This window comes from Lepisosteus oculatus, chromosome 13, assembly GCF_040954835.1.
Source record: "Lepisosteus oculatus isolate fLepOcu1 chromosome 13, fLepOcu1.hap2, whole genome shotgun sequence".
Taxonomy (NCBI): Eukaryota; Metazoa; Chordata; class Actinopteri; order Semionotiformes; family Lepisosteidae; genus Lepisosteus; species Lepisosteus oculatus.
In genome coordinates this window covers 24,512,728-24,528,610 of record NC_090708.1, presented here as the reverse complement: position 1 = coordinate 24,528,610, position 15,883 = coordinate 24,512,728, and the positions used below count along the sequence as shown (strand labels likewise).

At 37.7% G+C, this 15,883-nt stretch overlaps 1 protein-coding gene and 1 long non-coding RNA gene across 2 annotated transcripts in view; one reads left to right on the top strand and one right to left on the bottom strand.

Annotated features, from left to right (window-relative positions):
* Window positions 1-15,883, top strand: part of epha6 (eph receptor A6) — a 280,518-nt gene that overhangs the window by 259,655 nt on the left and 4,980 nt on the right. Inside the window, exons 12-14 of the mRNA XM_069197241.1 lie at window positions 2,260-2,321; window positions 3,090-3,299; window positions 7,601-7,750. Of these exons, the coding sequence (XP_069053342.1) occupies window positions 2,260-2,321; window positions 3,090-3,299; window positions 7,601-7,750 (422 nt within the window). The remainder of the gene's footprint in view (window positions 1-2,259; window positions 2,322-3,089; window positions 3,300-7,600; window positions 7,751-15,883) is intronic.
* On the bottom strand, window positions 3,882-7,658 carry LOC107079209 (uncharacterized). The gene is made up of 4 exons (XR_001480165.2): window positions 7,586-7,658; window positions 6,950-7,038; window positions 5,273-5,463; window positions 3,882-4,486 (listed from the first exon to the last, which is right to left on the bottom strand). It is a non-coding gene; the product is annotated as an uncharacterized lncRNA (long non-coding RNA).

The following is a 15,883-nucleotide window of genomic DNA, read 5'->3' as shown; positions in this document are numbered from 1 at the left end:
ATGGACTTGTGCAGCAATATGTACTGGAGGTTGATTTGAATGGTTGCATGAATGCCGATATTCTCTTGCTGCACAGCTATTTCAGATCCCCTAATCCATAGAAAAACAGAGAGGAAACTGACTTGTAGCCAATGGAGTCTTAATTACTTTGTCAGAGAAAGTATCATATCCCTTTGCCTAGGTTTTCTGTTTTCCAGACTCATAATCATACACTTGTCCTTTTTAACTCCCATTACACGGTGGCAAGGCATGTGTATTCTATTGGCAAGTTCTAGCTAATTACGTAATTTAAATTTGGCAGATTGAAAATCAAAACAAATAAAAAGGGCTAATTCCTTTTTGTGTGTGTGTTAGAATTTGGCATACGTTAAATCTGTATAGTATGTTGTGCAGGATATTAATTAAAAAGCACTTTACAGTTCCAAACAGCTCAGCCTTCCACACCACGCTTGTATCTGTGCCTTTCATGTAATCTTTTTTTTATTAGAAACAGGACAAAGTAGTGCACAAGCATCCCATTCATGTAGCAAAGCACACAATGAGTACAGAACTGCTAGCAGCTGTGAGCCAGCAGAAATCCAGCCGTCTAAAAAATGAGGACATTAATTTGGAAGGTTAACTTCCATGTTATGATTTAATCACTTGATGTAGATTGATAGATGGTTTTAGTATGTTTAATTATTTCTCAGAGTTTCACTGCATTTTTAAAGGCCATGATTAAATTCCACACCCATAAAGACTAATCTATCAGTCTGGCAGAAAATAATCCAGACAGACTAAAATTCCAAAGGTTGCTTTAAGAATTGCAGGAAGGTGAAAAACAAGGTGCTGAGGTCATTAATGAAATATTTTTCTGTCATATGATGTGTGAAAGGCCAGTATGGTACTGTATATGGAGTAGACAGTAAATGGTGTGCCCAATGTTCTGTCTAGTTGGTAGCAATTTATTTAGAAGTAGTTTCACAGGAGATAATTGTCAAATATGACCATAATAACTATAATATGATCCTGCTGGCAGGTGCATGCGCACAGTATTCCTTCCATTTCCTAGCTAGTTTCCCTGCATTTAAAGTAGCAGTCGACCTGCTAAGCTTTCACTGTCTCCTAATTGCTGCTCTGCTCTCTTGGTTGCACAGAAAGGGAGCTGAACTATGTTCGCTCCTAAGATTAAATGGGATTTGTTGTACTTTAAATGACTATTTGATGGATTCATCGGTTTCCTGAAACAGAAATTCAGAGATCCGGCCCAAGTTAGATCAGTCTACATGCTATGTAAGCATTAATCAACAGAGGAGAAGGGAAAAAAGCAGACTGCACATACCGTACAGTGTTTTCAAGGCCTTCAAGATAGTGTGTCTATAATAAGAGCCACACTGAGCACATTGCATACACTTTACTGTACCTAGAGATATAGAGATAATAAATTAACTGTTTATCCAGAATATGATATTTGGATTCTAACTACTGTAAGTTAATACATAGTTGTGCAGAACCTTATCAAAGATAAGAACCAAAAAGAAATCAATTGGGTTTTTTTTCCTATATGAGCTGTTAGGGCAGTTTATGCATGTAAGAAATTGAAAGGCATGGAAGAAATTGAGTCTTTCATTGCAGGACATTGTGATTTTGCATAAGTTCTAATACACTTACAGAAGACATGTGACCTACATGATAATTATTTTTATTTTTTCCACCCCAAACTGTATGGACCACTTTGTGAACAAAGTTTCATGTGCTACAGAAACCTTCACTGATCTGAGTGGGAAAGGAAGAATATTTCACATATTGGATCTTGCTTATTAGACTGCAGTAGATCTTGGATTTGATATTTTCTTCACAGCAGCCAAAGAACTGTCTTCAATCTCTAGTAATTAAGTCAATTATGGTATCCAACTTAAACAAGGAATTCCATAGGTTGAAACAGGTTCCTGCCCTTTTGTTCTGGTTTATGTAAGAATTACCAATTTTTAAAGCCTTTTTACCCCTTCCTAAAATGTAAATAAAGTGGATTACAAAACATTTCACAAAGAATTTGCAGAGGGCCCCCTTTAGCTACAGCATAGAAAATATGAGATGTGAATATTTTCTTTAATCTAATTTGAAAGGTTGTTTTTTTTTTGCTTCTCTCACCATTGAAGTAAAGAAAGACCATAGATGTCTCACATATTTATTTTGTTTTAATTCATTACAGGTGATCTTCTTTAAATATATCAAAGTCTATTGTAGAATCTTTTCTAAACGTTTCCTCTGTCATTCCAGGCAGACCGGTAATGATTGTGGTTGAATACATGGAGAATGGATCTTTGGATTCCTTCCTGCGGGTGAGATGGTGCTTTTAGCCCTTTAAGGCATTTGAAGAGCAGGTTGTTTTAAGAACTGATTTCAACAATAATTATTACAAAAAATTATAACACATTGATGCTTGAGTCCATTAAATGAAAAAGTGGTGGCTTTCCTCATCTGTGGCCTATTTTAAGTCATTCTAGAACTGTTAATTTACAAATGGATGAGCGTCTCTTCATAGAGAATCCCATTATCATATTGTTTGAGAGCACTTGTGTACAGTAGATATACGCATTAAGTCATCTGGTGCTTTTGTAGAACAATCACTTCTAAAATATGCAGATTTTGTTAAATGCAGCTTACTTGCTTATTCCTTTTCGATAGTTTCTGCCTGCTACAATTATCGTTTCCCCATGCTTAATTATAGCTCCTTTCTCACAAGGCAACAGGTGGCAATTGCTGCAGTTTTTCAGAGATTGCGTTATCTTTTCTGGGATAAAGAAACCTGATGCATTTTTTTTCTTTTCATGAAAGAGATTAGCGTTTCCCCTGGGATTCCTGAAAGCTCTCAACAGATGGAGCTCTGAGCAGCACTGGAACAGCCTTTACCTTTTCTCAGTTACTAATTAGTTAACCTGCAACCCCCACCACCCCACCCCCAACTCCCAAAAAAAGACATGCGGCGAGTTTGTAAGAGATTGCTTTCAAAATGCTGGAGGTGTTTTCATTGAAGACGTGATGGGAGGAAACTATGAAACAGTATCCTTCCAACATTGAGAGCTGTCCCATCTGTCTGTCCCCTGCAGAAGCATGATGGGCATTTCACAGTGATCCAGCTGGTGGGCATGCTACGGGGCATTGCCTCCGGGATGAAGTACCTCTCTGACATGGGCTACGTGCACCGAGACCTGGCCGCCCGCAACATTCTGGTCAACAGCAACCTGGTCTGCAAGGTGTCCGACTTCGGGCTGTCCCGCGTGCTGGAGGACGACCCTGAGGCTGCCTACACCACCAGCGTGAGTGCAGTTCTCCTGCTTGCATTTAGGAAGGCTTGGTAGACCATTCAAGGAGGGCTTTGCAAAGCACGGCACTCTGCTGCCACCAATTGGTCCTGTAGAGGACCTTGCTCTCCACAGAGCTATCCTACAGTTATGGGTAGAAAATAAGATGCAACTCTCTAAATCTGACTCAGACCCCAGTGACCTATTTTCTATTGGCTGCTTCTGTGTGATATATATTGAATGCTGGGAATTGTGTGTGCAATAGGAAAGCCATTTTCTGCATGCCAACAAATCGGTCAACACAGAAGGCACAGGAATACTGTGCTGCGTAGAGTCTGATTATATGTCAGAGACTCTTTTGGGAGAATTGTGATGAGTTTTTTCTTGTGGAAAGAACAGAAGGATGCACACATTAATCAGGCTGCTGCAAGTACACATTTATGATCTGAGAAAATCTTCTGCCTGCAGGAACATCGTTCCTGACATTCAGGATTATTCAGGTGTAACCGTAGAAACAAAAACAAACAGGGTTGCAGCTCTGTAGTTCGTATCTGCTCTGGGTTAACATTAAAGCAATGTCCCAAAATTGTCACCTTGAAAAGTTTTGTGGAATACTTTGTTAATGCATGTCAACCAGTTATAGTATTTTCATTAAATGTTCAACCCCTTTGCCTGTATCATACTGTAGCAGTTGTATATCTATATGAACTTGATGTATATTTGAATATATACTGTAGGTATGTATAAATATAATATAAATGTATCTGTACAATAAGCCCAGGCCTGGACATCTGGGACATTTCCAAGCAGTTTTTTAGCAGTGTTCATATGTACAAAAGGGCTTGAGGGCTATTTCTGTGTGGAAGTGAAACCTGTGTCTCATGTGAAAAAGTGTCTCATCTGGCTTCTACCAGAAAGTATATCCCCAATAGCCAAGGAAGACTGCTTAACTGCAGGCTCATTGTCAGAATACTGCTCAGGTGTCCTCTGTGACCCTTCATCTGTGCTTTTGTGTATAAAGCTGTTCTATCTCCTAACTGTTCAATGCATCTAGAGATAATAAGAATCTCTACAGTTTATTCACCCCAAGACCGCTGAGAAATCATCACAACATTTGGCTCTTGAATGATCATATCTTTTGTGTGCCTTGAGAAACAAATTCACGTAGTTTGATCATTGTTTCCATTAAAATGTCTCTCTTCCTAAAAAAAAACAAAAGACAAAAGAACATCAATTGCAAAATTAAATAATAATCAAAAGCTGTCACCTTAACAGCAGTTAGCAGTTAGGTTTAGGAATTCTTACATTCCACAAATGTGCAAGGAACACTTCACCAAGGAATTATTGTGATCCTATTCTTCTATGACTGAATACAGTTAGTGTTTTAAACAAGATATACTTTTCTTTTTCAACACTGTTGTACATGTACTATTTACAATATTACCAGAGTAGAAGACACAGGCTTCTGTCTCACCTTCCACAATTCTGTGCTGGGAATAATGAATCTGTGACCTATTTTGCACTGAGCGAATGTCATTAGGAAAGATTTCAGATTTTGTTCTGGTGTAAGGTTATGGAGGTAATAATGAGTATCTGATGTTAATGAAAAGGTTTTTTGTCTGTGTCTGGAATTGATAAATACTCAAAACTTCCAAGTTGATACATTAACACACTTGGAGACCCAGATCGAAGAGTGAGTTTCTGATAAGATTACAGATAAACTCAATTGGAATTTTAATAACGGAACACTTTGAATTAATTACCTCATTACATACTCCATGCACTCTAGAACTTTATGGTTGTATGCGTTCAAATATAGATCTCTATCCTGTGCAAACCTGTTCTGCTTGAAAAGTCACCCTCTAGTGCAAAAGTCTGATACTGAGCCTAGATGAAAAGGATCCTGTCTCCAAGTGTCAGTAACTACGCATGTGCATGGAAGGTTTTCCATTTCATTGTCAGTTTACTTTCTCAAGCGCAGTTCCTACCTGCCAGGGGATTTGGCTGTTGAGCAGTTTTTCTTTTGCCTTTTCTTTTAATAGGTAGATTTTGCATGGCAGCAAAACTTGGTATAAATGAAACAGAGATTATGATCTTCTCTCACGTCAAAGAGGCATCACTTCATGACAGAGATTTTATGTCCCAGCTGGCCAATTAACTGCATCAACAATGGAGTGTCCTTTACCAAAAACAAAAAAAGGCAGGGAAACTTAAAAATAGAGTCATTTTCTTCACAGCTCTGTTAGACTCAGAAGCCTGTGCAGGGCAAGGTAGTAGAAAGCACAAGAGAGGTGATAATGAGTTGTGGAGTTGCCACAGGTTGTCTTCTTTTTCTTCCTGTATTTTTAAAAACACTCTTAAAAAGTCTGACAACTGAAGAACAGTCATTGACTCTCACCTGTCTTTTTCCAGCAGCACTGAGTCATTACACATTTGACAAATTATACAAAACATTTATGAACCAGAAAGCAGGATTTACTCCAGAAAGAAGCACTTTCAGTGACATTAACTCAGGGTGAAGGGAGATGTGCTGGGAATACTTTCTGATTATGGGATTCCAAAGGTCAGTTTGTGATCATAAAGGGGATCTTGCAACCTCTGGCTTCCTCCATTTCAAAGAACCCTACAAAGCATCTTCCTCTAGGGCAAGCTCTGTCTGTTTGTATTTCCACATTTGAAACAAAGGCTATGATAAGAAGTGAAAGAAACAGTGTCAGCTTTGTGAAATAATGAATAACAGAAAACAAAAGAGCTGGAGCAATTCATCAAAACAGAAGTTTGTTTGGGTTTGGTATTACCACAGTGATACTCTTAATGCATTAAAGTTCATGGCAACATTCTGAAAAGATTAAACCCATCATCCTGTAAAATCACAGTAAAATCTTGAATAGGAACAGGCTACACTTCATTTCCTAATGCATCTGAGGCAAAAGGTTCTTCGTATAATACTTTCTATAAAGTATGTATAATGATATAATTTGACAGACTGTTGTAAAAACTTCTGAACTCTAAATCTAATCTAACCTCTATACCTCTAAATCTATTTTTATTCTGTTTCTTTTTTTATGGTTCACTCACTATTCTAAGGGATAACATGTAACTGAGCGCAAAGTAAAGATTAAATCTGACCCTGCTATATGCCTTTTGCCTTTTTCCTGTCACTCTTCAGCTGGTGCCTTCTAAAGCTTTGTTATTGTTGCTGTTTTTTATAACTCACACTCTTCCACACAGCAATATACTGAGTTTTCTTTCTGTGACCTTCTTCTGGAGCTATCTAAACTGAGTTCTTGCTATGATGATATAAACAGAACTGGACACATCTCTTGTTGTTATCTCCTCATTTAGTTATCTCAGTTTATGTGTGGAAACTTGAAGTCTCCCACTATTACACTGTCTCTTCTAGCTCAGTCAATTTCCATATCAGATGGACAGTTCACCAAATACAGTAACTTCACATTTATCATGTTAATTACGTACTCATGTAGGGTGGCGTGGTGGCACAGTGGTTAGCATATGGCTGCCCCTGTATTAATAGGGCCCTAGGTTCACATGGTTTCCTCCGGGTGCTCCAGTTTCCTCCCACAATCCAAAGACATACTTGTAGGTTAATTGTTTTCAGAGAAAACTGTCCCTGGTGTGAGTGTCTGTGTTTCTGCTGTGTGTACCTTGTGATGTACTGCCATCCCAACCAGGAGATTCCTGTCTTCCACCCGTTGCTTGCTGGGATAGGCTCCAGTTCCCCCACGACCCTGTACTGGATAAAGTCGTTATAGAATGGATGTATGTACTCATGTATCTTCTTGGTTTGGTAGTTAACTGTAGTTAATGGAAGCATATTAGTTTCCAATATACCTTCCTGAAACCACTTGTAGCCCTTTGTGTTTAATTAACATAATCAATAACAAAATGTATATTACCAGTCACATCCAAAATCATCTCAAGGAAGTGTAGGTTGCAGGGACTGATATAAGCATAGGCGTTTTAGTCAAGCAATCAAATAATATTTTAAGATCTCAGTTGTACTGTATGTGCCTCAGCACATTTAGTCTTTGGATATAGTTGTCAAAGAATTATATCATCCATGAAAATAAAGAACATGATTTTGAATCATGTTTATTCAAGTCTTCCTTACAGATTAGTTATATCAGTTTTTTTTTTAAAAGGGGTATTTTGGCTTACTGTATGTGGTACAGTGTGTATTCACACAAATAAAATAAAAAACGATTTCAGAAAAAACAGATTCTCAATATTGTGACCTTCGCATTTTTACTTCCAGGTTCAGGAGGCAATGTTTAACTTACTGTGTGTATTTTCAGGGTGGGAAGATCCCAATTCGGTGGACAGCCCCAGAAGCAATAGCCTACAGGAAGTTCTCCTCAGCCAGTGATGTGTGGAGCTATGGCATTGTGATGTGGGAGGTGATGTCATACGGAGAGAGGCCCTACTGGGAGATGTCCAATCAGGACGTGAGTAGAGCACTATGACTGCTGATGTCACTGATGTGCACTCATGTTTTAAGCTGTAATGAAAGTACCTGGGTGGGCTGTTTCTTTATGCCTTTTATATAGCCTGTCCCTACTGGTAGATGTAAAATCAAGATGTGAGTTGCATTTTTCTGTCATTCCACAACATCAAAGATGAGAAAAAAGGTGTACTATCAGCATTTTTTGAGACAATGGTACTGTACTGTATGTAGACAGCCTGTAGTATATAGGCATCCTTCATCAGGGTCTAGTCATATTAAATATACATGTTAATAAACAAGGGACCAGACAGTATAGTTCTTGTTAACTCAACTGTTTAATACAGTATAAATTCCTTATTAAATAATAAGGAAATATATCAATTACATTTTAAAAAAAGGTTTGCACTACTTAAAATCAGTGTATGAGGGAAACCTTTGTTGTTCTTTGAATGGAGAAAAGGAAAGGTGTACAAATATTTATAGGTTTAAAACTTAAATGTGTAAGAATGGTATTCTGTAGTGGTATACGTTTTCCAAAGCCATGCAATTCAATGTTTGTTTTATTTATACTTCTTGGCTACAATAAATGTTAATGAGATATACAATAAGAAATACATGTGTCTGGACATTTAGAGAGTATTATATTTTTATTTTATGCTTAAAAAAGATGGCATTTTGCCATTTTGTATGTTCCGCTGTTGTCTGTAGTTTTTGAAGGTCTTGAAGCTGAGGCAGAGGTGAAAGTCACAGTGTGCCAAGCTTGAGATACCCGCCATTGACTTATCTGTTAGGCCTCAGGGCTTCTGTTGGTTTGTTTCTCTGGCTGCTCTTTGAAAATCATCCTCTTTAATACTTTGTATTCCCCTGTTAAAGTCTGCTTTTTAAGTGATTATACAGCAACTGTTGGACCCCCTCCCCCCAACCAGCTCTGTCAGAAAATTAAGCAGGAGAGTGCTTTTCTTTTGTTCAGTGTTTACCTCTCCTTGTGTCCTGAAATGGGCCTCCAGCTTCACAGTCCTCACCAGAGTATTTTTAAATAAAAACATTTGTAACTCCTGTGAGAGTCCTCAGGGTGTGGGATGACCTAGAGATTTTACCTGACCTAGTGAATACAAAGAGAGATTTGGAAAGATTATAGAATTGTAACAACTTGCCGAATCACATTGGTACCGCATTTCAGTCAGATGGATACAGTAAATGGTTTGAAGACACAGTTACTCCAAATCTGCACAACCTCAGCTCTGGGCCAGACTTGTTCCCAAGTCTGTGACTAAGACACAGACAGATTTATTTTCAGGCGGTATCACAATTTTCCTGTTGTCAGAAGCAGTTTGATTGCTGGATTTTAAATAGAAAACCACCTGTTCTTAGGTGGTAAATTCTTGTGGATTGTGAAACTAACAAATAGGTTACAATTTCATAGGTGAGATTATTTATAAAAGTGAATCACAGTCTGCTGTCCTTCTGGTAGAACTTTGCAGAGCCTTTTTCTGTATGTTGGCACACATAACTCTCTTGCCACAGATAGAAATGTGCTCTGAAATTTCAGTTTTGTTTTTTTTGTGTGTCTGGGCAGAACAGAACAAACCAATTCTGCAAGAAAAATAAAAACCTTTAAAATATGGCAGATGACGCATTAATGTTCTAACAACCATGATTATATATTTTTCATTGATTAAATTGTGATCTAAATTCAGATTTTTGTAAGCATGACAACATTGATTTAAAAGATGTTTGCTGGCTGCATAGGAACAAGTAAAGGTTAATTCCACACTGAAAAACAGAGAGAAGAAACAATATCTGCACCCGACTCCTGAAAGATTCCCAATAACCGAAGCACTGTGTTTCTCCTTTCTGTTTTTCATTGTGGAATTAAACTTTACTTGTTCCTTTGAACTGCAGAGTAAATTAGTAGGGGACGTTATCCATTAAACAATAAACTATGGAATGTTTTTTTAAGTCATAATAACAAAATATGTACATATTTGCCCGGAAAGGTGTGGTACTAAACTTATCCACCTACAGTACAACACCTAACATTTTTTCACTGTCCTTTTTTCACATCATTAAAAATATAAATGTGTCTATTTTCATTATATTTGGAACATCACAGGACGAATTAGATTAATGCAACAAGTATTCAGTTTGACCTTAGACAAATACATGCAGACAATTTTGTCTATGATACAGGTAGCTGAAGGGAAATTCTCTCCCTCCCTAATGTTAAATATCAGTGTGTACAGGAGCTGGATACATTTGATCTGTTAAATACTTACTTTTCAGGATAGACTTCTATGTACTTGAATAGTTGGACTTTTACTATATTTACTATATTTAGAATATATTTATGGAAAACATTGATTATGTTTCTTCATTTTTAGCTTAATATGAATATGAATACTACTTATACCGTATACAGTTAACTGTTTTCCTGACATCTTAACATGAACAGTTGTGCGATGGGCTAATTGAAATATGCTAATATTGTGAATATGTCTGTTTACAAAATATGAATAATAGAGTAGTTTATCATTGTTGCTGCTAATGCAGATGGTATACAATAACATCACCATTAAAAGCCTGCATTTTTTGTCTTAAATATTTAGTTGTGTTTTTACCAATTGTTTTCTATGTAATTCTGTTATATAATGACAGATCAGACAGAATGCAGATATAGACGTAGTATATACTGTAGTTAACCATAAATTTTGAACACTGTGTAGCAGTTTATGATTTGCTTTTTGCTGTTCTAAAACCTTCTAAATTCCTGTTCTGTAGATGCAGTTGAAAAAAAGGGATTACAATGATGTTTTCTCTAATCAAGATGCTGTTAGCTCATTAGTATAAATCCATTCTGCCTTCTGCATTGAAGCATGAATCAAAGTAGATGCACGTTCTCAATATAAATGTGTTATTTAATTTTGAAATAATTCACATCACTGTTAAAGTATAGTAGAATAAATTAAATGTAATTGCTTGTACATGCTTGTACTGTGCCTCTGAAACCTTTTAAACAATTAGTGTCTGACTCTGATCTTAACATTTCTGGCATATCTGGGCCTGGTTGTAGATTCATCCCAGAAACTGTTTAAGGTAACAAGTGTTAGTAAAAAATATTTAGTATTTGCTGCAGTTGGCTCATTATAAAAATATTGCTAGTGGATTTTCTTTTCTTATTTACTCACTGTTAAACAATACATGCAACAGCTTAATTAAATTGAGCTTAAATGAAATAAAAAATGCTAGGGTAATATAAAGGTAATACAAAGCTATAGTGTCAAAGAAAATGGTTGAAATGTCATGTAAAAACATGTCTGGGTATCCTGTTAGGGTAAGTCTTACATATTAATTAGAACAAATAGGATATGGAAAAACTGTGGCACAATAATACCACCTAAACTGTTGACATATCTGGGGCTTTCTGATTTCCCTTCATGGCTATTAATAAAACTGACAGACTGAAGAGTGATTCAGTTTATGATAACTGGCTCTTAAATATGCAGAGAGGGCTGATCTGCATTCCAAGTGCTGGGAGAGCACTGCGGTGATGTGTTTGTCTGAAGTGTGTCAGACTTTGGGCTGCAGTGATGTGTCATTCAGTTTGCCTCAATGGGAAAAGATTGGAAAATCCTTATCAGGTCCTGTTGACAGCTGTGTACAGGGCTGAACTTTCAAATCCTATTATAGGAGTCCTTAGATGTTTTTTTTTCCCCGTTTCAAGTTGATTTGCATGGCCCGATCTTTGCCAACCACCCATAGCAGGGGATAGGCAGTTGATTCATGCTGAACTACTAAGCATTGCAATAAACTAGAAAAGATCCTGTTCTGTCACAGATCCTGTCACAGTGGACAACTATTAAATCTTATTTACCCAGAAGTGAATTTAGTTGAATACACAATCTGTATGTAAGTCTCAACAAGTCTTTAAAAGATTCTATGTTCATATAGTTTAAATTTTGTTATGTTGGTCATTCCGCGCCTGGGTTGCTATCTGTGTGGTTTTTGTATGCTCTCCCTATGTTCATGTTGGATTTCTACAGGTGTTCCAGTTTCCTCCCACAGTCCAAAAACATACTGGTACAGTAGGTTAATTGGCTTCAGGGAATATTGGTCCTGGTGAGAGTGTGTTTGTGAGTGGGTGTGCCCTGAGATTGTCTGTCATCCCATTGAGGGTATTTCCCTTCTTGTACCCATGGCTTGCTGAAATACACTCCAGCTCCCCCGCAACCCTTAGTCAGATAATCTGGTTGGAAAAGAATTGGATTTTGGGTCTTATTGTGAAGGACTAAGTGGTCTTTTAGGAACATAAAAATAATTAAAAATTAGTCATTGGGCCCATCTTGTCCATTTGGCAGTAACTAGAATGGATCTTTGAAAAAGTACTGTAGATGGTTAACTTCTCCCAAACTTCCACCTCATTCCCAGAAATGCAGGTTCTTGATAGAACCTAAAGAATTTTTCTTGCTTAATTGGCACCAAATGTTCTCAAGAGAGGATGGGTAGGTAGACTTGTGCTGCCTTTTTATTCCCAATATACCAAGGATTTAATAGAGCTGAGGGCAGACCTACGCCACTTGAACAAGTTTCTTCCCAGAATCCATCCTACTAAACAGACAAGGGCCTCCAACCTACGTTCTGTTAAACCGGCACTTACAACAAGTGCTTCCTAAGTGAATATTAATACCTGATAAACAAGCACGCGCTTGAGAAGGAAACCGTTTGTGACGTTTCAGTGATGGGACATCTGCGGGGCTGAGAATAAACATCAGAAATTACTCCAGGGCACCACAAAGGTGCTTTCAGTAGGCTTGTGTTCAGCTGCTTTGACAACATGATGCATTGTCTTAATCCCTCTCCTCTACTCATGGCTCCCAGAGTGAGCAAAACTGGCTGGGGAGAGCATGAGCAAAAATGCATTCAATTAACCTTCGACAGCTGGTGTACCTAGATGGCTCCCCAGCATATGCAGGAAAGGAGCTTCAGGACTTGTGAAACATGTCAAGTCCAAGGCCACTTACTCACAAGGTTTAATTGCACAGGGGTCTCAGTCCAGCATAAAACATCCTCATTCTTTGTGGGTAGGAGCCCAGCAGGGATGTCTTTCAATAGAAAAAGAATGAAGATGGATGTTACAACGCAACCCAGAGCAATCAATTTGGAACTATACTGGGGACGACTGAAATAGTAAAAAATTAAATTTTCTGTGTATTACATCTTCCCCGGAATTGAGAGGAATTGAGGTTTTAAGTGGCTGGGTGATACAAAACTCTCTCCTTTTTCACAGGGAGACTGTGCAGAATTGTTAAGGAGCCACCAGTTTTATTTCTTGTTCCTGCTTCTTTTAAGTCTATGTTCTGAACAGACAAAGGCTTGGGCAAAATGCAAGTCACAAACGATTAACTCATTTAACTCAAAGAGATTTCCTACTCCTGGAAACAATAATAGCGGGAAACAAGTTTGCTATCATGTACTGTACTAGTATTGTAATTAGCAACAGACTGAGGGTCAAAGTTTTCATTTGGTCCATTTCTAAGTTGCAGAACAGCGGGAAGCTTGGTCATTTATTTCCTGTTGTATATTAAATAGTGCCTATAGTAGTATCCGCTACCTCCTGTCTCCTCCTGTGAGCTAATTCTGAAAAAATACACACTAGCTGAAATAAATTCAAACAGATACTACAGTTTGATAAGAAAATGATTCTTATATAGAAGTTGTCACTATCATTAAATTGGTTGTAATACTTTTTTTATTTAAATACGCTTTTGTTTCCTATTACTTTATTCAATTTAATTCAAGCTTTATTATTCTCTGGGGGAAATTTGTTTTTTGGCCCAGTCCTATACAACAATACAAGAAGGAAGGCAAACATTACCAACAGAGAAAACAGTACAATAGTATTACATGAGATGGGAGATTTACTTTACATTGTTTGAGAGTAATAGGGCAGTAGGGATGGAAGACATCCTGTCACTTTTACAGCAGAGGACAAAAGGGCATCTCACCTTGTAAATCGAAATTCAGTAACACATAAGTGAGATAGTATGTCAAGACCCTTTCAATAAATGACCTGTAGAAAAGTGTTAAAACTTTACTTAGACTTAGTTCTATCAAACTTTTAGGTTTATACTTCTGTTATTATTATTGTTGTGCCAAACAAAAGGCATCAGCCGAGAGTTTTTGTATTGAAATTCGTCTTTATTTCATATGCATATGGGAGTCTTGCTCTTGTATGCAAGACTCAAAAGACAACTCTTACAGTGTTCTTTTATACAGTGAAACAAATGATACAAGATACACTCCCACATAAATATCTGCTTGCATTGTGGCTATATAGGGTCATTCTAGAATGCTGACCAGTACCTATATTTTCTTTACTCCTGGCTTGCTTGACAAGCAGCCCCTTCTGCTGAATAGACCATTTGTTCTAGGAGAGGTCACTCGGTCATTTCCCTGAGAACTATGCCAGCTATGCGTAAAGATAAAGTGAATCTATATTATCTTTTGAGACAAGACATCCTGAAACAGAGTTAGTAAAGAAATACATAGCCAACAAGATATAATACAAACTTTTAGTACAAACTATAAGTTAATTCCCTCATTATTATAACTTCTTCCTCTCACCGGATATTTTTTGTCGGTATCTTGTAAATCCAGATCTCAACAAGAGATTGAAGCGATTTACTCTAGCACCTTACGAAGGATGTGTGCAGTGCCCGTTAATGAGATCTTCTGCACTTCGCCTGCTGATGGATAGCCTGGGAGCAACAAAAGGTTATGATCAAATCCCTTTTTGAGTGTCCCTAGTGCTCCAACTATGACTGGCACAACTCTTGTCTTCACATTCCACATCCCGCTGATCTCAATTTCCAATTTCCAATCATGACGTTCAAGTCATCTGGAATGGTTATATGGATCAGCAGGCATGTTTTCTCTTTCTTGTCATGCAGCACAATGTCAGGACGGTTCGGTCTGTGACTATAGGCATGTCCCACATGATGGTGAAATTGGTGGTGTTGACAACCTTTTCGGGTACGTGCTCGTAGTACTTGTCAGGCACTTGTACCCCCAAATGTTTGCACATTGTCCAGTGGATATAGCTGGCCACCTTGTTGTGTCTGTTGGTGTACTCAGACGGTGCAAGTGTTGTACAGCCTGCAACAATATGTTCTTCTGCCTTGCTGCACATTCTGCATTTGCTATCAACTGGCTGTTCCAAAATCAAGCTTTCTGTCTCTCCTTTTAGACCAAAACTGTGTAACCATACGAAGGACACCTCTTTATCAACTGCTGCTGTGTCGAGATCTCAATAGAATTGTCCATGTAATGACTTGCTCTTGAGCTGTTCTATTTTCTTTCTTTCAATGCTGAGCTTGAGTTGATTCTTGAGCTTGAGCGGTCTCTTGCTTCAAGTACTTCTCCTTGATAAGTTCAGCTTCTTTTTGGAGAGAGTATTTTGCTTTGCCGGAATCATGCTCCTTCACTAGCCTGGTAAACATATCTTTGCCTAGCTTGATGTAGTCGCTTAGGCCAGCGATGGCTGAGTTGCAAGCGGACTCTAGTTCAACTAGTCCACGTCCACCAATAATAATAATAAAATTAATAATAATAATAATAATAATAATAATAATAATAATATTGTGTTGATGTTGTTTTTGTTTGATCACTTTATCGCTTTCACGTTTCGCTGATAAACTTGGATTAGCTCTACAAACTCAAGTAAAGACCTCCTTGAAACATCTCTCCATCCTCACCACTTTCATCATTTTGTATTTTCAGCATCTTCATTAGGAGTCGCATGAAGCAAAGTCAGCAAATTCAAATCTGCATTAATTATTTACATCTAACACCATCAGGAATGCAGTCTTTTCATTTCATTATAGCATCAGTATTACTATATCACTTCTCACGACTTTAACAGTACATATTCAGTACATATAGTGGTGGGGAACAGAAGATATCTGAACATTTTGTTGCCTAGGCATGTAATAAGCTTGTCAAGAAAGGCTGTAGAGGTATGTAAATTGATCACAGCTAAAACTGGAAACTAAAACTTGAGTTTCTAATGCATTTTGTGTAGCTCCCCCATTTTACGTTATAAATGAGTTAATATTGCGATTATGGGAGCAGGAAGGGT